General features: G+C 37.8%; 2 protein-coding genes across 2 annotated transcripts in view; both read right to left on the minus strand.

Moving 5' to 3' along the window:
* Window positions 1–4,513: 4,513 nt before the first annotated feature.
* The window catches only part of LOC117483761 (tripartite motif-containing protein 16-like), a 29,403-nt gene continuing 12,914 nt past the window's right edge, over window positions 4,514–21,002 (minus strand). The window contains exon 2 of the mRNA XM_034132111.1: window positions 4,514–4,596. The gene's annotated coding sequence lies outside the window, so the exon portion shown is untranslated. The remainder of the gene's footprint in view (window positions 4,597–21,002) is intronic.
* Window positions 4,731–15,311, minus strand: LOC117483764 (tripartite motif-containing protein 16-like). The gene is made up of 2 exons (XM_034132113.1): window positions 13,762–15,311; window positions 4,731–4,915 (listed from the first exon to the last, which is right to left on the minus strand). Exons 1-2 carry the CDS (start codon window positions 15,242–15,244, stop codon window positions 4,731–4,733), a joined length of 1,668 nt encoding a protein of 555 aa, XP_033988004.1. The 5' UTR covers window positions 15,245–15,311.

A 21,002-nucleotide genomic window follows, 5' to 3' on the forward strand; every position in this document is an offset into this window, starting at 1 on the left:
ATATCAAGCCCGATCGTCGATTTCAAATGTGTGCTCTAAAATGATATTAATAAATTACTATTATCATTATTATTATAAGCTAGAAAAGAAATGTCAAAGATAGGTAGAAAGCAAACGTATTTAAGATATGTTCAGAACAAACGTAACGTGGGACAAAATACGTTTCTTGTTAAACGTAATTGAGAATGCTGTATGAAACGACTACAAACAATATTGTGATTATTAACCATTAACCAGCATAATAACGGATTTGGTAAACTGAACAGTGAGCCGCCAGCCAGCGCGAAAATAAGTTTGCTCTAAAATGATATTAATAAATTACTATTATCATTATTATAAGCTAGAAAAGAAATGTCAAAGATAGGTAGAAAGCAAACGTATTTAAGATATGTTCAGAACAAACGTAACATGGGACAAAATACGTTTCTTGTTAAACGTAATTGAGAATGCTGTATGAAACGACTACAAACAATATTGTGATTATTAACCATTAACCAGCATAATAACGGATTTGGTAAACTGAACAGTGAGCCGCCAGCCAGCGCGAAAATAAGTTTGCTCTAAAATGATAGGAGACAGGGTTGACATAATAGAGCATTTTAGATTAGGCTATCGTTGCATGTAAAGTACATGACACTTTTCTCTGTGCGCGGCAAAACAAGCTCGCCAAAATGGCTTCACTAGTCTGGCAGTATTTTAAGTGTCCGAAAATGACAATAAAATAGCGGTATGCAACGTGTGTGTCCACCCGCTGTGACGGACCGGTGAGCGGAGCAGAACACACATTAAGAGTTAGACCTAACACACTTAGCTATTTTATCTACCTCTGGAACAAGCTAAACTAGTTATAAATATATTTATTCTTCACTCTCGGGTCGCTCATTACTGGATCAGTGAGCTGCAGGAGATACTGACGGGCTGTCAGGAGAGAGAGAGAGAGAGAGAGAGAGAGAGGGGGAGAGAGGAAAAGAGAGCGATATCGGTATCGGCCGATACTGATTCCGGCGATCGGCTCCAAAATTGGCGATCGGAGCATCCCTAATAATTGTATATGATATGTTTTATAATGATTGATCATGAAAGTGTTATCAAAGCTGGTAAAGGTGCAGCTAGTTTGAATGACTTTGTATACTGCAGGGTAGCTTGTGAATTTACTCCAGGTGGAACTAAAGTCTGATTTAACACTTGATTATATTTCACATCATTAATCCACATCTGTAAAGTAACTAAAGGTATTACATACATGTAGTGGAGTCAAAGTACACCATTTACCTCTGACTTGTGTTTACTGCCAACCTAAAAGTACCTCAAAAATAGTAATCAATAATATATTGAAAAGTTATTTGGCTGATTGTTTTATATGCTTTTTATAGCATAAAGAACATCTGATTTAATGTGAGGTAGGGAAATAATCATTTGAGTATAAGTATGTGTATATAAATATGTAATTTACAACAGCTGTAAGATGCTTGAAAAGCTTGAAAATGCACCTTGAAAATGCTTGAAAAGTGCTTGAATTTGACTTTGGAAAAGGTGTAAGAACCCTGTAATATGTAATAATGCTTAGTGAGGACATGCAAATATGTCTGTCTACTACTAAGACAACCAATTTAAAAAAAATGTAGTTTTACATTGTAATGCAAAACAACCTGTTCCATTAATTCATTGCTTTAAAATACATTTTGTAGTTTCCTTTCATTTAAAATTGTTGAAGTAAGCTTGGGGGACTCAAAGGGCACCCGATTGTTTGTCTGAACACCTGGTTTCTCTTGTGAATTAAGAACACTTGTGTTAGGGCATGAATGAACAATAAATAGGTTATATACAGTATAAAATACCACGTACTGTCCGCCCTCCCATGCCACCCTGGCATGACCTCTTGCCCCCCCTTTGCCACCCCATGTAAAATGTCCTAGAACCGACACTGGTCTCGCCTTTACTGCGAATAATGTTTAGATTAGAGCAGCAAAGAAAATATTTAAAAAGACTCACAGAGAGAGACTTTTTGAGACAGTTTGCAGAATCAAACCATTAAATTATAGCAATTTTGATTAAATCTTTATGAATAAGCACAACAGTTTCCTGCTCTCTCTCGCTCTATATAAAGTGGGGTTTTAGATAATTTAATCTTTAATTTGGACAGAGTTCGACATCTTCTTTCTTCACTGAATCGCCAAAATTAAGATCCAGAGTCTCTCCACAGACTGTCTCGCCTCTACTGCTTATATATTTAAGAAGCAAAGAAAATATAAAAAAAGACTAAGATTAGCCTCCGTACCTCGACATCCAGCTCCTGGCTGCGGGGGTTATGGATCAGGAAGTTGAACGCCTCGTCCCCCACCGGCTCATTGGTCTTATATCGGGTCTGAAGGAGGAAACAACAGAGAGGAGGTAGAGGGACATTTGGGTAAACTGGTCACAAAAATGTATAATATCTTTCTAGTTCTCTACCTGTGTTTTTAATTCTTGTTTTTATGCACCATGACACCAAGTCAAATTCCTCGTACGTGTGAACCTACCTGGTAATAAACCTGTTTCTGATTCTGATTCTGATTCTGATTAACTACTACAACTAATGGTGAGCTGACATATTGTACGTTTATCTAAACTAAAACTATTATTTAGAAACCAGATCATTAATTTCTCTAAGGTCCATGTCTTTTTATTCTGCTGCAACGCAAACATTTCCCAAAATTAGGATCAATAAAGTCCTTCTTATCTTATCGTATCTTTATCTCTGAATATTCTGTTGTGCAAATAGTCTTCAAGTGAAAGTCTTTTGACAATAAAAGCACCGTCCAATTACAAACACTGCACCAGTTTTTACATATCTATGAATATGTTGACATACATACAGTGTAGGTAAGTGGATTGTGTTTATATTTAAAGGTCACCTATTATGCTAAAATGTCCCTGCATGATGAAAAGTGTGTGAAATGAAAGCAATGAGCTGTTTCACAGGTGACTGCCTCCCTCTAGTGGTACAGAACAATAAAGGGATGTTCTTACTCCAGCAAAACATCAGCTGATCATAAATCATGTCCACACAGGTTACAAAAATACACATTTAAATACATTTCGAACAATATTTCACATTTATTCAACGCTCAATGCTCACTAAGGCTAATGGTGTTGCTTCTGTGTTAACCACCATGCACTCTGACATTACTGTGCATACTTTTCTACATTATATGCAAACCACCACCTGTTCATGTTTTTATGAACCACACTCTGTGATTATGGAGCTGTTTATATTGAATATGCAGCTTTTGTTATGATTGCATCATAGACTTTTATATGCAGTCTCTGTACTTTTTTTTATTGAAAATTCGGTAAGGGAATTACTCCAGAAAAACTCTCATCTTGTATTCCTCTAATTCAGCAATTTGTGGGATAAATTACGGGGGTTTATGTAAATTGTAGTGGTTTATAAGAAGAGGTAAACCGTGCATAAAAAGGTGAAGTTTGTCGCAAAAGTAAAACATATCACTGATATAAAATAATCTCTTCATACTTAGGGTCAATTTGGTACAAACTCATGCTTAGCAGCCACACATTAGTCATATTTACAAGATACTAAGGTGAAATGTGAATAATTTAAGATGTAATTTGGATTTTAAAAGGGTAAAAGCACTGGGAATGTATTTTAAATAAACCTGAATTACCCTGGTAACATCAGCAGGAGAGAACTCTTTAAAGTAGAGACACTACATACTGATATACACCTGAACATCAGCAGGAGAGGACTCTTTAAAGTAGAGACACTACATACTGATATACACCTGAACATCAGCAGGAGAGGACTCTTTAAAGTAGAGACACCACATACTGATATACACCTGAACATCAGCAGGAGAGGAATCTTTAAAGTAGAGACACTACATACTGATATACACCTGAACATCAGCAGGAGAGGACTCTTTAAAGTAGAGACAATACATACTGATATACACCTGAACATCAGCAGGAGAGGACTCTTTAAAGTAGAGACACTACATACTGATATACACATTCATTTATTATTATTTTCTTAATCCTAAAAATAAATAAAAAATGCAAATATCTTGTTTCAGAAAAATTATTTACCAATATTTTTTTCATTAAAAAAACAACACTGAGATTTTGTCCTCTTAGCTTTTTTATTAACAAGAAAAACCTCAACATTTTATTTTGTACAGACATGTAAATGTGGCGCTCATCTCACATCTTGAAAATAGAAACACAATTTATTACAAACTCAACCTGTTAGCTTTTCTTTTAATGTGTTTTATTTCCTTCTTCAAACTTTCCTTTATGCATTCAACACATTGAGACTTAGAAACACATTGAAGACATTTAGAATAAAATATCTACAATGAAAGAAGCTCTGTTGCTTTCTCTCTCTCATGCTTTACAAGAGAAACAACAACATACAAATACATCAATAACGATATTCAACAAATATTTAGAGCAAAGTTTACATTTCCATGCAGAGAAATATGAGTTGAGGTTAACAGAAATCCTCCTGAGCAGTGACAGCCTCCATGGCTAAACAGACACAGGAAGGAGCGCCGCCTAAAGAAACTCCAACATCTACAGAACAACTCATGAGAAGATGTTAAAGCACATCCCATAATGTTTAATTGACAGCTGATCTCTGTGCAGTGAAGACATGAACAATCAGCTCTCAGCAACAATGATGGACACACAATGAGTTTAAGAAGTAGAAGAGTTCCTCAAATGACTTCAGGCTATTTCAGTTTACAAAACTCAGCTGTGTCTCCATGACCATAACCATATGCAAGTCCAGCATGTAGCGGCTGAGTGAATGTGGTCTGGACTCTGTGGAGGAGAGTCATGGTTTCAGAGACGCTGTAGAAGGACAGAATACCTGCTCTGTGATCCAGGTACACTCCTACTCTGGAGGACGGAGGACCTGAGACGGGAGTGAGGATACTGTTGTAACAAAATGAATATCTGTTTTGGTCACACTCTAAGGACAAGGATTTGTCATTGTATCCAAATACACGTTCAAGCCCCCTCCCTGCTCTGCTGATATTCTTGTATGCGACTGCTACATGAACTCTTACCCCTCTCCACTCCACCTCCCAGTAACAACGTCCAGTCAGACTCTCTCTACTCAGGACCTGAGAATATACAGTGAATCTGTCTGGGTGACTAGAATAAGACTGATGTTGTTTCATGAATGTTGCTTTTCTGCTCCCCTCAGATGATAACAGCTCTGTGTATGTTGTGTTTGGATCCAGTGTGATTCCCTGTGAATATTGTAAGAACCCAGCTCTGGTGGTGGGCTCTGCAGCTGACACCGTGTCGTGGCCTTTGTGTTCGTCCACAGAGCAGAGATAACAGATACACTGCTGATCAGTGCGGCAGAACATCATCACCTCGTCGTGACGAGAGCAGATGTTCTCCTGGAGCTTCTTGGAGGGCTCCACCAGCTTGTGTTTTTTAAACGTAGCTGCGTCATAATGAGGCTGGAGGTGTTCGTCACAATAAGAGGCCAGACACTGCAGACAGGACTTACAGGCTCTCAGTTTTCTCCCAGTGCAGACATCACAGGCCACATCTTCAGCTCCAGCATAGCAGTGATCAGCAGGAGCAGCTTGGAGTCCAGTCTTCTTCAGCTCCTCCATTAAATCTGCTAACATGGTGCTTTTCAGCAGGACAGGCCTCGGTGTGAAGCTCTTTCTACACTGAGGGCAGCTGTGGCTTAGCTCTCCATCCCAGTGGTGTTTGATACAGTCCATGCAGTAGCTGTGTCCACAGGGAATAGTGACCGGATCCTTCAGTAGATCCAGACAGATCGAACAAGAGAAGGTTTCACGGTCCAGCTGAACTCCTCCATGTGCCATCTCACCTCTCAGTGATAGTTACGGACTGCAGACAGAAGGTAAAATATCCACTTTCTCTGAACAGAAACAATCTCTGACGGACGACAAATCTCCTCTCTTCCTGCTTTTGCTCACTCAATGCAGAGAATGAGGAAACAGCTTTCTCATTTAACATGTTACTCGTTGCAACCTGAGAAGGGGAGGTGTTAGAAATTACACCTACAAGCTTTGTCATAGCAGCTGATACCCCCTCTGTCACTGTATGCAAAACCATCTCACCCTAAAAAAGCATCTGTTGATCACACATACATTTAAGATTCACTCAGAGAGATGATCTAATCAGAGAAACTAAGACAATGAGAAAGAGGAGGGAAGTTCCCTCCCTACGTCACCGCCCACCATCGATGAGGAGGGGTCACCACTGAGATATGTTTTATAAGTTTAAATATGCATGAGAGCAGGAAGAAGACGGATAGCTCATCAGGGTTTTATAGTGGCAACGTGGCAGAGGACTATTACCCTGTTCCAAAGTCCTTATAATAAGTTAGTGAGGCTACAAGGCAATCCCACTGAGGGAAAACAAAGTGTTGGGGGCTGTTTTGCTGACTTCTTTAACCCTTTGTTAACCCTTTCATGCACACTTCTTGCAAGTCACATAGTTGATGAAATAACACAGTTACCTGCACACAGCAGCAAGAACTTTGTCCAGTTCTTCATTCAGCGACTTTTTAATATACTAAAACACCATCTTTTACATTCATACAGCCATGAAAGTTGTTCTACATTACATATAATATAGCCTACTTGAATTCTTATCTGTGTTATCTGGGAGTGTGCAGGGTTTCTGTCAAGCATTGTAAGTCGTAAAACAGAGCTACTCTACCTATATTATCAGCCCCAAACAGTACATTGTGCTATTGCATTTCTGTGTACTGTATTCTGTATTCCCTTACGGATAAGTAGTCTGCAATACAAATATGCCAAGTTGTAATATGAAATGTAGTGGGCCTAAAAACATCAGTGTCTAAACATGGGTCTGGTGTAATGAGAGCAGAGTGTGATACTTAAGGTGAAATATGAATTATTTAAGATGTAATTTGGACTTTTAATGGTTAAAAAAAAGGGACATTATTTTAAATAAACCTGAATTACCCTTAAATCTTTTATAAACACAATTAAGATTGTGTCATGAATGCATTTTTGCTGTGAGAGCAACATAAGTGATGAAGTCTAGCTGCCAAAAAAAAACAACACCTCAGAAATTAAATTGAGCATTTTTCTGATTTCTGAGATTTTATTTCAAAAGGTTAAAAATAAAGTAAACTGCAGCTGTTTTTCAAATGGAGGTTTCCTGCTGTTGTTTTTGTGCTCCTTTGGATTTTTGATCTGAACATCAGGTGTATATCAGTATGTAGTGTCTCTACTTTAAAGAGTCCTCTCCTGCTGATGTTCAGGTGTATATCAGTATGTAGTGTCTCTACTTTAAAGAGTCCTCTCCTGCTGATGTTCAGGTGTATATCAGTATGTAGTGTCTCTACTTTAAAGAGTCCTCTCCTGCTGATGTTCAGGTGTATATCAGTATGTAGTGTCTCTACTTTAAAGAGTCCTCTCCTGCTGATGTTCAGGTGTATATCAGTATGTAGTGTCTCTACTTTAAAGAGTCCTCTCCTGCTGATGTTCAGGTGTATATCAGTATGTAGTGTCTCTACTTTAAAGAGTTCTCTCCTGCTGATGTTCAGGTGTATATCAGTATGTAGCGTCTCTACTTTAAAAAGTCCTCTCCTGCTGATGTTCAGGTGTATATCAGTATGTAGTGTCTCTACTTTAAAGAGTCCTCTCCTGCTGATGTTCAGGTGTATATCAGTATGTAGTGTCTCTACTTTAAAGAGTCCTCTCCTGCTGAATTTCAGGTGTATATCAGTATGTAGTGTCTCTACTGGGACATGTCTCCATGCTTTAATGATCAGTTGTGATTGGTCGACCGCTTAGAGATGTCCCGCCCCTTAGCCTATCACGTACAATGTGTTGGAGCGCTAGCCAATAGCAGTGCAATGATAAATACAGAAATGATGAGAAACACAGTGCTGTCCAGCTCCATGCTGCTATAGCCAGCTAAAGCTCTTTATTTGTTTTTAAAAGACATTTAGGAGACATTGTGACACATGAGGAAAAACCGTTGAAGCATCTTCTTATTTTTTTATACACGTAAATATCTCTTAAGGCACAAGATAAATTAAGAAGACGGGGAACAACAAAACCGCCTTTCAGAGAAGCTCTCGCATCCAAAAGAGAAAACAGTTTGATCCTTTCAAAATAAAAAAGGAACAAGGAAGAGAAATGGGTGACAGCTGCAAAATACACGTAATAAAACATTACATACATAACAGAGCGTTCATACATGTGCGTAAAATACTTTCTTGATGGCAAGAGAGTGTATTTGAAAAGAAACGATATTATTTACTGTTTTAAATACTAACATTTATGTTGTAGTTTGATATAAATCCCTTTTGAGCAAGTGCTGTGAAATCAATGCAGTTTTTAAACATGATATGCGCGGTAACAAATATATGTACACCAAATAAAATAATAAGTAAACGTGAATTTCAACAATTTCAAGACCTAAAAATGACACGTATTATTGACACGTTAAGACTCATGTTGATTCATAAACATGTGGAAAACTTGATTATAGCGGAACTCTTGACGATATAAACCCAGACTGAAATGGTGACAAACTAAAGAAAAAAAAAAAAAAAGCACATTTTTTTAGACCTTATTTCTAATTTTAGGAGATGTCAATTAATTCCAATTTTCTCAATTTTAAAAGTAGTTATTTGTGGATTTATTTGTAATTATTTGATATTTTTCAGAAGATTTTGTCGTCATCTTACTCCAATTTTCTTTATTTTTAAAGCCATTATTTGTCCATATTTATTGGCCAGTAAATAAAGCTTATCTTTCGCATATTTTTGACAATGTTACAAAAAGGGGACATTTTTTTGTGTTGCAGATAATTTCTCTTAGTTTGGGTACCAATGTGAATTTTTTAAATGTACTTTTTTGTGTATTAAAAAGCTTTTTAAAAATAAAAAAGACAATCAGAAGTGTTTTTATTAATGTGAAAAGTGGTGCAAACATATATTTGTACTAGGAATATTTTTGGTGTAAATTTAAAGTGTAAACTGTTAATGTGTACATTTTGTTAATGTCATTTTTTCCCAATTGTATCAGTTACAATTTAAACTAACCTACAGCTGTTTATAAGGTATTAAATAGAAAGTCATGAAAGAGATAAGAAGGAGAAAAGGCTTAAGGAAGTAGACAGGGAATACAGAATGTCAAAGTCCTCTGTTTTACGCGATGTCAAACATCGAAGACCGAGGAGGACGTACCCCCTATCTTCACAGCGGGAGGGAACGAGGAGAGGATAAAGGAGAACGGCAGAGGACAATTCAGGACTCCTTCTTCGCTGCAGCCACCTGAGACATCACCGGCTTTGTCTTTTCCCTTACCCTCTGCTTGTTGTATCATCGTGCCATTTAATTCAACTCAACCAATTTGAACCTTTTCGGAGACTCCATTAGTCTCTTCATTCTAAGCTCCTCTCCTGGACGCGAGAACATCGAATACTTCTAATAACAGACAACAATAAAGGTTTGAAATGAACATATCTGAGAAGTGATCAGGATGAACAGAAAGAAGAAGAGAGTTCACTGAAGAGACCAGGAGGGTCAGAGCAGGAGGAAGAGGAGGAGATGAAGACATTAGTGAAGAAGAATGTATGTGAGGAATACAGATGAAGTGTCAGAAAGAGGGACAGAGGCAGGGATCAGGAGGCGGATGAGACTCCAGCTGGACCACATGGTATGTTCTTATTCTCCTTACATATTCCATTACAGCAGCACAATCTAGCAGCTCTTAGTATTGACACATATGTATTGAAATGTGTTGCTGCACAGGTCACCTTTAGCTCTCTAAGAGATGGGTGATGTCATTTGTGTACTTAATTATAACTAAGTGCTTTTACTGTACTTACAGTAAGCAGAATTCTGAGTATTCTCTGAATCGGGTGCCTTTTGGGTCTTTACATCTTTGAAAAATAAACCAAAATGTTTGCTCATAACATCTGGTAGTGGACTACTTACATTTTCCCACCTCAGGCACAACATATAAATAATTACTAGGAATTTCCTTGAAAACATTTAACAGGGTTGAAGTTTTTGACAAACAGTAGCCATGAGACCTTGTTTAGCTAAGATATGGCACCACATGGAAGTCAAGGACATTACACAATTGTAATATTTTGCAAAACTATTGTTTATTTTGTAATAAACAATTATTTACTATTATTAATTCATATAGCAGAGTTGAAATGTTGAGCTTGTCAATCTTAATCTGAAAATACGAAAACTGAAATATAGGTAAGAGAAGAAACTGACACTTGCCTTTCTTTGCCATCTTTTCTTCAGAAGACTTTTGTGATGTAATTCCCTCAATGCAGATCACACATGGACTGATCCATTATTTTAACTTAATAGGAGGGTAAATGGTATGGCGTGACGGGGTTGAAACAAACTGAGGGATGTGTGTCAATATTGCAATTTCATAGATAATTCAAGTATTTTTTCAGATTTTCTTTTTGATCAGTTAAAGGTGACAAGCATATGATTATATTAGCAGCAACATTTTGGGATAATTGGCCATTTTGATTTGTTTAATATTAAATTAATATATAATAATGCTTAGTGAGGACATGCAAATATGTCTATCTTCAACTAAGACAACCAATTTTTTTAAAACAAAAAATATATATATATTTAGTTTTACATCGTAATGCAAAACAACCTGTTCCATTAATTCATTGCTTTAAAATACATTTAGTAGTTTCCTTTCATTTAAAATTGTTGAAGTAAGCTTGGGGGACTCAAAGGGCACCCGATTGTTTGTCTGAACACCTGGTTTCTCTTGTGAATTAAGAACACTTGTGTTAGGGCATGAATGAACAATAAATAGGTTATATACAGTATAAAATACCACGTACTGTCCGCCCTCCCATGCCACCTTGGCATGACCTCTTGCCCCCCCTTTGCCACCCCATGTAAAATGATCTAGAACCGCCACTGGTCTCGCCTTTACTGCGAATAATGTTTAGACTAGAGCAGCAAAGAAAATATTTAAAAAGACTCACAGAGAGAGACTTTTTGGAGACAGTTTGCAGAATCAAAGCATTAAATTATAGCAATTTTGATAAAATCTTTATGAATAAGTAACAGTTTCCTGCTCTCTCTCACTCTATATAAAGTGGGGTTTTAGATAATTTAATCTTTAATTTGGACAGAGTTCGACATCTTCTTTCTTCACTGAATCGTCAAAATTAAGATCCAGAGTCTCTCCACAGACTGTCTCGCCTCTACTGCTTATATATTTAAGAAGCAAAGAAAATATAAAAAAAGACTAAGATTAGCCTCCGTACCTCGACCTCCAGTTCCTGGCTGCGGGGGTTATGGATCAGGAAGGTGAACGCCTCGTCCCACACCGGCTCATTGGTCTTATATCGGGTCTGAAGGAGGAAACAACAGAGAGGAGGTAGAGGGACATTTGGGTAAACTGGTCACAAAAATGTATAATATTTTTCTAGTTCTCTACCTGTGTTTTTAATTCTTGTTTTTATGCACCATGACACTAAGTCAAATTCCTCGTACGTGTAAACCTACCTGGTAATAAACCTGTTTCTGATTCTGATTCTGATTAACTACTACAACTAATGGTGAGCTGACATATTGTACGTTTATCTAAACTAAAACTATTATTTAGAAACCAGATCATTAATTTCTCTAAGGTACAATGCCATGTCTTTTTATTCTGCTGCAACGCAAACATTTCCCAAAATTAGTATCAATAAAGTCCTTCTTATCTTATCGTATCTTTATCTCTGAATATTCTGTTGTGCAAATAGTCTTCAAGTGAAAGTCTTTTGACAATAAAAGCACCGTCCAATTACAAACACTGCACCAGTTTTTACATATCTATGAATATGTTGACATACATACAGTGTAGGTAAGTGGATTGTGTTTATATTTAAAGGTCACCTATTATGCTAACATGTCCCTGCATGATGAAAAGTGTGTGAAATGAAATCAATGAGCTGTTTCACAGGTGACTGCCTCCCTCTAGTGGTACAGAACAATAAAGGGATGTTCTTACTCCAGCAAAACATCAGCTGATCATAAATCATGTCCACACAGGTTACAAAAATACACATTTAAATACATTTCGAACAATATTTCACATTTATTCAACGCTCAATGCTCACTAAGGCTAATGGTGTTGCTTCTGTGTTAACCACCATGCACTCTGACATTACTGTGCATACTTTTCTACATTATATGCAAACCACCACCTGTTCATGTTTTTATGAACCACACTCTGTGATTATGGAGCTGTTTATATTGAATATGCAGCTTTTGTTATGATTGCATCATAGACTTTTATATGCAGTCTCTGTACTTTTTTTATTGAAAATTCGGTAAGGGGATTTCTCCAGAAAAACTCTCATCTTGTATTCCTCTAATTCATCAATTTGTGGGATATATTAGATAGGTTTATGTAAATTGTAGTGGTTTATAAGAAGAGGTAAACCGTGCATAAAAAGGTGAAGTTTGTCGCAAAAGTAAAACATATCACTGATATAAAATAATCTCTTCATACTTAGGGTCAATTTGGTACAAACTCATGCAGCCACACATTAGTCATATTTACAAGATACTAAGGTGAAATGTGAACAATTTAAGATGTAATTTGGATTTTAAAAGGGTAAAAGCACTGGGAATGTATTTTAAATAAACCTGAATTACCCTGGTAACATCAGCAGGAGAGGACTCTTTAAAGTAGAGACACTACATACTGATATACACCTGAACATCAGCTGGAGAGGACTCTTTAAAGTAGAGACACTACATACTGATATACACCTGAACATCAGCAGGAGAGGACTCTTTAAAGTAGAGACACTACATACTGATATACACATTCATTTATTATTATTTTCTTAATCCTAAAAATAAGTAAAAAATGCAAATATCTTGTTTCAGAAAAATTATTTACAAATATTTTTTTAATTAAAAAAACAAGACTGAGATTTTTTCCTCTTTGCTTTTTTATTAACAAGAAAAACCCCAACATTTTATTTTGTACAGACATGTAAATGTGGCACTCATCTCACATCTTGAAAATAGAAACACAATGTATTACAAACTCAACCTGTTAGCTTTTCTTTTAATGTGTTTTATTTCCTTCTTCAAACTTTCCTTTATGCATTCAACACTTTGAGACTTAGTAACACATTGAAGACATTTAGAATAAAATATCTACAATGAAAGAAGCTCTGGTGCTTTCTCTCTCTCATGCTTTACAAGAGAAACAACAACATACAAATACATCAATATCGATATTCAACAAATATTTAGAGCAAAGTTTACATTTCCATGCAGAGAAATATGAGTTGAGGTTAACAGAAATCCTCCTGAGCAGTGACAGCCTCCATGGCTAAACAGACACAGGAAGGAGCGCCGCCTAAAGAAACTCCAACATCTACAGAACGACTCATGAGAAGATGTTAAAGCACATCCCATAATGTTTGATTGACAGCTGATCTCTGTGCAGTGAAGACATGAACAATCAGCTCTCAGCAACAATGATGGACACACAATGAGTTTAAGAAGTAGAAGAGTTCCTCAAATGACTTCAGGCTATTTCACTTTACACAACTCAGCTGTGGTTCCTTTACCATGAAGCAAAACTCCAGCATGTAGCGGCTGAGTGAATGTGGTCTGGACTCTGTGGAGGAGAGTCATGGTTTCAGAGACGCTGTAGAAGGACAGAATACCTGCTCTGTGATCCAGGTACACTCCTACTCTGGAGGACTGAGGACCTGAGACGGGAGTGAGGATACTGTTGTAACTAAATGAATAACTGTTTTGCTCACTAATTAACACCCAGGATTTGTCATTGAATCCAAAGAAACATTCAGTCCCCCCCCCTGCTCTGCTGATATTCTTGTATGCGACTGCTACACGAACTCCCCCTCTCCGCTCCACCTCCCAGTAACAACGTCCAGTCAGACTCTCTCTACTCAGGACCTGCTGATAACCAGTGAATCTGTCTGGGTGACTAGAATAAGACTGATGTTGTTCCATGACTGTTGCTTTTCTGCTCCCCTCAGATAATACCAGCCGTGTGCATGCTGTGTTTGGATCCAGTGTAATCTCCTGTGAATATTGTAAGAACCCAGCTCTGGTGGTGGGCTCTGCTGCTGACAGTAAAACATCCACTTCAGTCGGTGAGACGTTTGTCCATTCCTCTCTCAGGACGTCCTGTAGTTTGTCTCTGAGTGCTGACAGGGCCACCGTCACGTCCTCAAAGTAGCTCAGAGGACGGATGTTGATGCTGGATGAGTGTGTAGGTTCACTGAGGGCTGACAGTGAGGGGTAGCTGTGCAGAAACTGGTTGTGATCCTCTGTGTGAGACAGCAGCTTAAGCTCAGCGTCTCTCCTCTTCAGCTTAGCCATCTCCTGCTCCAGCTTCTCCTGAAGCTCTTTGACTCGACTCACTTCACTCTTCTGCTGGGATCTGACCTGCTGCTTCACATCAGAGCTTCTTTTCTCCATGAGACGGATCAGCTCAGTGAACATCTTCTCACTGTCCTCCACTGATTTATCAGCAGAGCCATTGACGGCCTCCACCTCCTGCTGAAGCCGCTTCACCTCCTTCTCTCTGTCCTGGATTCTCTGCTGGATGTTTAGTCGACTCCCCTCCAGCTCTCTCTGCCTCTCAGTCCTCTCTGCTGCAGCTGACACTGTGTCGTGGCCTTTGTGTTCGTCCACAGAGCAGAGATAACAGATACACTGCTGATCAGTACGGCAGAACATCTTCATCACCTCGTCGTGGCGAGAGCAGATGTTCTCCTGAAGCTTCTTGGAGGGCTCCACCAGCTTGTGTTTTTTTAATGGAGCTACGTCATGATGAGGCTGGAGGTGTTTGTCACAATAAGAGGCCAGACACTGCAGACAGGACTTACAGGCTCTCAGTTTTCTCCCAGTGCAGACATCACAGGCCACATCTTCAGCTCCAGCATAGCAGTGATCAGCAGGAGCAGCTTGGAGTCCAGTCTTCTTCAGCTCCTCCACTAAATCTGCTAACATGGTGTTTTTCAGCAGGACAGGCCTCGGTGTGAAGATCTTTCTACACTGAGGGCAGCTGTAGACTTTCTTCTCATCCTCTTTATCCCAGTGGGTTTGAATACAGTCCATGCAGTAGCTGTGTCCACAGGAAGTCGCCACCGGATCCTTCAGTAGATCCAGACAGATCGAACAAGAGAAGGTTTCCCGGTCCAGCTGAACTCCTTTCTGCGCCATTTCACCTCTCAGTGACTGCGAGTGTCTGAGTTTCACTTCCTGAAACCTGAAACTAGTGTGAGTGTGATCTGATCATGTGTGTGTGCAGTGAATAGGGCCTGTCAGCTCATGCACTGGTTACACCCATCAGGAAGTATGACGCAATTCATAAGGGGGAGCGTTGTTAAAGAGACAGTCCGCTCCAAAGTCCACTCTCACTGCTTCTTTCAGTAAATGTGAGAGTTTTCAGGCTGATCCAACTGTGAAAACACAAGGTGCTTTGAGGCTCTCTCGCTGACTTAATGAGAGATTTCTGCGAGTAAATTGAGGAAATTGAAATGAACACAGCAGCAAGCACTTTGTCCAGTCATTCTTGGAAGATCTACTACAACTGCAGCATATAGGCTGATGTCTTAAAACATGCATTAGTATAGTGCATATGAACATCCTTTGTAGGAGACAGTGGAAAAAGCTGTGTTTTATAAGTTTAAATATGCATGAGAGCAGGAAGAAGACGGATAGCTCATCAGGGTTTTATAGTGGCAACGTGGCAGAGGACTATTACCCTGTTCCAAAGTCCTTATAATAAGTTAGTGAGGCTACAAGGCAATCCCACTGAGGGAAAACAAAGTGTTGGGGGCTGTTTTGCTGACTTCTTTAACCCTTTTTTAACCCTTTCATGCACACTTCTTGCAAGTAACATTGTTGATGAAATAACACAGTTACCTGCACACAGCAGCAAGAACTTTGTCCAGTTCTTCAGTCAGCGACTTTTTAATATACTAAAACACCATCTTTTACATTCATACAGCCATGAAAGTTGTTCTACATTACATATAATATAGTCTACTTGAATTCTTATCTGTGTTATCTGGGAGTGTGCAGGGTTTCTGTCAAGCATTGTAAGTCGTAAAACAGAGCTACTCTACCTCTATTATCAGCCCCAAACAGTACATTGTGCTTTTGCATTTCTGTGTACTGTATTCTGTATTCCCTTACGGATAAGTAGTTTGCAATACAAATATGCTAAGTTGTAATATGAAATGTAGTGGGCCTAAAAACATCAGTGTCTAAACATGGGTCTGGTGTAATGAGAGCAGAGTGTGATACTTAAGGTGAAATGTGAACAATTTAAGATGTAATTTGGACTTTTAATGGTTAAAAAAAAGGGACATTATTTTAAATAAACCTGTTTTTCAAATGGAGGTTTCCTGCTGTTGTATTTGTGCTCCTTTGGATTTTTGATATGAATATCAGGTGTATATCAGTATGTAGTGTTTCTACTTTAAAGAGTCCTCTCCTACTGATGTTCAGGTGTATATCAGTATGTAGTGTCTCTACTTTAAAGAGTCCTCTCCTGCTGATGTTCAGGTGTATATCAGTATGTAGTGTCTCTACTTTAAAGAGTCCTCTCCTGCTGATGTTCAGGTGTATATCAGTATGTAGTGTCTCTACTTTAAAGAGTCCTCTCCTGCTGATGTTCAGGTGTATATCAGTATGTAGTGTCTCTACTTTAAAGAGTCCTCTCCTGCTGATGTTCAGGTGTATATCAGTATGTAGTGTCTCTACTTTAAATAGTCCTCTCCTGCTGATGTTCAGGTGTATATCAGTATGTAGTGTCTCTACTGGGACATGTCTCCATGCTTTAATGTTCAGTTGTGATTGGTCGACCGCTTAGAGATGTCCCGCTCCTTAGCCTATCACGTACAATGTGTTGGAGCGCTAGCCAATAGCAGTGCAATGATAAATACAGAAATGATGAGAAACACAGTGCTGTACAGCTCCATGCTGCTATAGCCAGCTAAAGCTCTTTATTTGTTTTTAAAAGACATTTAGGAGACATTGTGACACATGAGGAAAAACCGTTGAAGCATCTTCTTATTTTTTTATACACGTAAATATCTCTTAAGGCACAAGATAAATTAAGAAGACGGGGAACAACAAAACCGCCTTTCAGAGAAGCTCTCGCATCCAAAAGAGAAAACAGTTTGATCCTTTCAAAATAAAACAGGAACAAGGAATAGAAATGGGTGACAGCTGCAAAATACACGTAATAAAACATTACATACATAACAGAGCGTTCATACATGTGCGTAAAATACTTTCTTGATGGCAAGAGAGTGTATTTGAAAAGAAACGATATTATTTACTGTTTTAAATACTAACATTTATGTTGTAGTTTGATATAAATCCCTTTTGAGCAAGTGCTGTGAAATCAATGCAGTTTTTAAACATGATATGCGCGGTAACAAATATATGTACACCAAATAAAATAAGTAAACGTGAATTTCAACAATTTCAAGACCTAAAAATGACACGTATTATTGACACGTTAAGACTCATGTTGATTCATAAACAACATGTGGAAAACTTGATTATAGCGGAACTCTTGACGATATAAACCCAGACTGAAATGGTGACTAACTAAAGAAAAAAAAAAAAAAGCACATTTTTTTAGACCTTATTTCTAATTTTATGAGATGTCAATTAATTCCAATTTTCTCAATTTTAAAAGTAGTTATTTGTGGATTTATTTGTAATTATTTGATATTTTTCAGAAGATTTTGTCGTCATCTTACTCCAATTTTCTTTATTTTTAAAGCCATTATTTGTCCATATTTATTGGCCAGTAAATAAAGCTTATCTTTCGCATATTTTTGACAATGTTACAAAAAGGGGACATTTTTTTGTGTTGCAGATAATTTCTCTTAGTTTGGGTACCAATGTGAATTTTTTAAATGTACTTTTTTGTGTATTAAAAAGCTTTTTAAAAATAAAAAAGCAATCAGAAGTGTTTTTATTAATGTGAAAAGTGGTGCAAACATATATTTGTACTAGGAATATTTTTGGTGTAAATTTAAAGTGTAAACTGTTAATGTGTACATTTTGTTAATGTCTTTTTTTCCCAATTGTATCAGTTTTTCAAGCCACTTTTATTAGATTTCTTCTGTAATTTAAACATCACGAACACTGTCTTTATTCACTGGTTTATTCCTGTATTTTCAAAATAAAAGATATTCAAATAAACAAAACACTGGATATCTTTTATTGTGAAAAACCGACAGGAAGTGATGTTTTCTTTAGGATAGCTACACATTAATCACATCACAAGCACTGTCTTTATTCACTGATTTATTCCTGTATTTTCAAAATAAAAGACAAAAAACTGGAGATATCTTATTGTGAAAAGCCGACAGGAAGTGATGGTTTCTTTATGATACACATTAATCGGGGAACATGACAATACCATAAATGTGTATAAAATGTGTTTTTATACATAGTGGCTTTAGATAAATGAAGAAAATATGCGTGATAATTGCAATACTAATATTTGGGGAAATACGGATAAATCTGTCTTTTTTTCAACTTCTAACTTTCATATTTAACAGAAAAAATAGGTCTTTTCTCATAAAGGAAGGGAACACTACTCCATAAATATGTTATTTATATAATTGCAATACATGACTCTCTAATTTGGCATTTTTTCAATTATAAATACTCTTAATTTGAGATAAGAACTACTCGCTAAAACCGACTGATGATCCCAGATAGATACAAAATATATATTCAGCTTTAAAAACAATAACAATGGCCTTATTCTAGAATAACAACAGGTGTATTACCGGATACAAAAACTGTGGATTCAACACACCTTTTGTGTACTCAGTGGCGATTCTAGAGTCTGAGGGGGCCCTAGGCAAAAATTCACTGGGGGCCCCTCGAAACCAGCCATCAGTGGCGCCCCCAACACACTCTTCTCCTCTCTCTTCTCTCCCCCCCCCCCCCCCCCCCCAGAGCGGAGCAAGGCAACGAAACTTAAAATAAGAAGCAGCATTTTACGGCGCGCTATGCATGGGGCCGCCTTGAGGGGGTTTCCCGACATGTCCTTGCAGTAAATGAAAAGGTGTTTCATGTTGTGGACCTTCTTAATCTACCTTCTTTGGGGGCCCCCTTCTGGTCCGGGGCCCCAAGCCCTGCCTTGCCTCTTTGCAAGCGGCGCCCCTGTGTGTACTTATACTTATCTTTAAGATGTTTTAAACACATGTTATCAAAGTGGAATTAAACCAGAGGAAAGCAAACGAGGGAAGAGAATACAAAAAATGACTTCTCGTCTCTTTGGTGGCGTCTAGAATGTTTTCAAAGAAATCAAAGAAAACGACAAACAATCATTTGGCCTGAATCTCTCTCAAACACGGCGCCCTCTTTAGTCGAGCGTCATCGTTTATATATTTACAAACTTTTACATATTTTACCGCAAAAAAATAGATTGTCTTCATCTACAGCTGGTATATATATTCTCCTATAAATATGGAATATATTTTCCACAGCAGTACATAGTAGTATTGGTGATATATTGAATATTCTACATGTGGAATACTCCCTTTAAAGCCTGGCTCTTCTTAAAGGGGAGGTCTGCCTTGCGACTGATGTGGTTAAATGGATCAAAGCTGCTTCTTCTTTACTTTGTACACTTAGTAAAAATAATAGATGTCTCGTATCATTGTGGTGATGATGATGATGATGATGATGATGGTTGTGGTGATGATGATTGTGATGATGATGATGATGGTGATTGTGATGGTTGTTTCGCTCTATAGTTGTTGAGGTTTCGTCAGACCATCTTCACTCAGCTCATACCTGCAGGAGGAGAAAGAGAAGCTTTTATTTGAAAATCGGACAGATCCACGCTTTTATTTTGGAAATCTGACAGATACATGCTTTTATTTTGGAAGTCTGACAGATACATGCTTTTATTTTGAAAATCTGACAGATCCATGCTTTTATTTTGGAAATCTGACAGATACATGCTTTTATTTTGGAAATCTGACAGATACATGCTTTTATTTTGGAAGTCTGACAGATACATGCTTTTATTTTGAAAATCTGACAGATACATGCTTTTATTTTGGAAATCTGACAGATACATGCTTTTATTTTGAAAATCTGACAGATCCATGCTTTTATTTGGGAAATCTGACAGATACATGCTTTTATTTTGATTCAAAGATTTCTTAACATCATACATGAAACTGAGCTGTTTGTTGGTCTTCATATTTGTATGATCAGAGTTTTATAAATAATAAGTGAGATATCAATCACTCACCATTGTGTCCAACCCTTAGACGTGTCCTCGTACGTCAAATCCACCAGAACCTGAGGAGAAAAGACAACAGAGCTTATTTAAAAATGCTACATCAAGTGTTTAAAAGACTGCAAACAGTTTAAATATGACATGAGCAGAATAATCTACCATCCTTGAAGATACTCTTGTAACACTATTTCAGGTAGATGAACACACTGGAATATTGTCAAAACTCAAGATTTAAATCCATAATCCTCAAACAAAGACTGCTTTATAGATAATTGGATTGATTTCAAGACATTTCTGTATTTAATGAAGCATGTAGAATCTGTAGTGAGAGAGCGTACCTTTCCCAGAAGGCCTTTGTGTTTGGAGAGCAGTCCTCCTCCGTTCTTCACCGCGACGTCCAGAGTGCGTCTGTGGAGCTCCACGAGAGACACACTGAACTCATAGCTGAGGAGGAGGAGGAGAGGAAACATCAGCAATCATTAGCTGCTAAAATACTACGTTTAAAAGCACAAGGCGCTTTCACACCGGAGTACTTTTCCCAGGAATAGTTCCGATAGTTCCTGGGATTTTGCATTTACACCTAAAAGATCTGGAACTAGAACTTTTTTTGGCGAACCTTTTCACCCCTTTTTAGTGCCTGCTAGAGAGCAGGTACTTTCCTGGGGAGGAAAAGGTTCCAATTTCTGA

The sequence above is a fragment of the Trematomus bernacchii genome, unplaced genomic scaffold (genome assembly GCF_902827165.1).
Source record: "Trematomus bernacchii unplaced genomic scaffold, fTreBer1.1, whole genome shotgun sequence".
NCBI classification, from domain to species: Eukaryota; Metazoa; Chordata; class Actinopteri; order Perciformes; family Nototheniidae; genus Trematomus; species Trematomus bernacchii.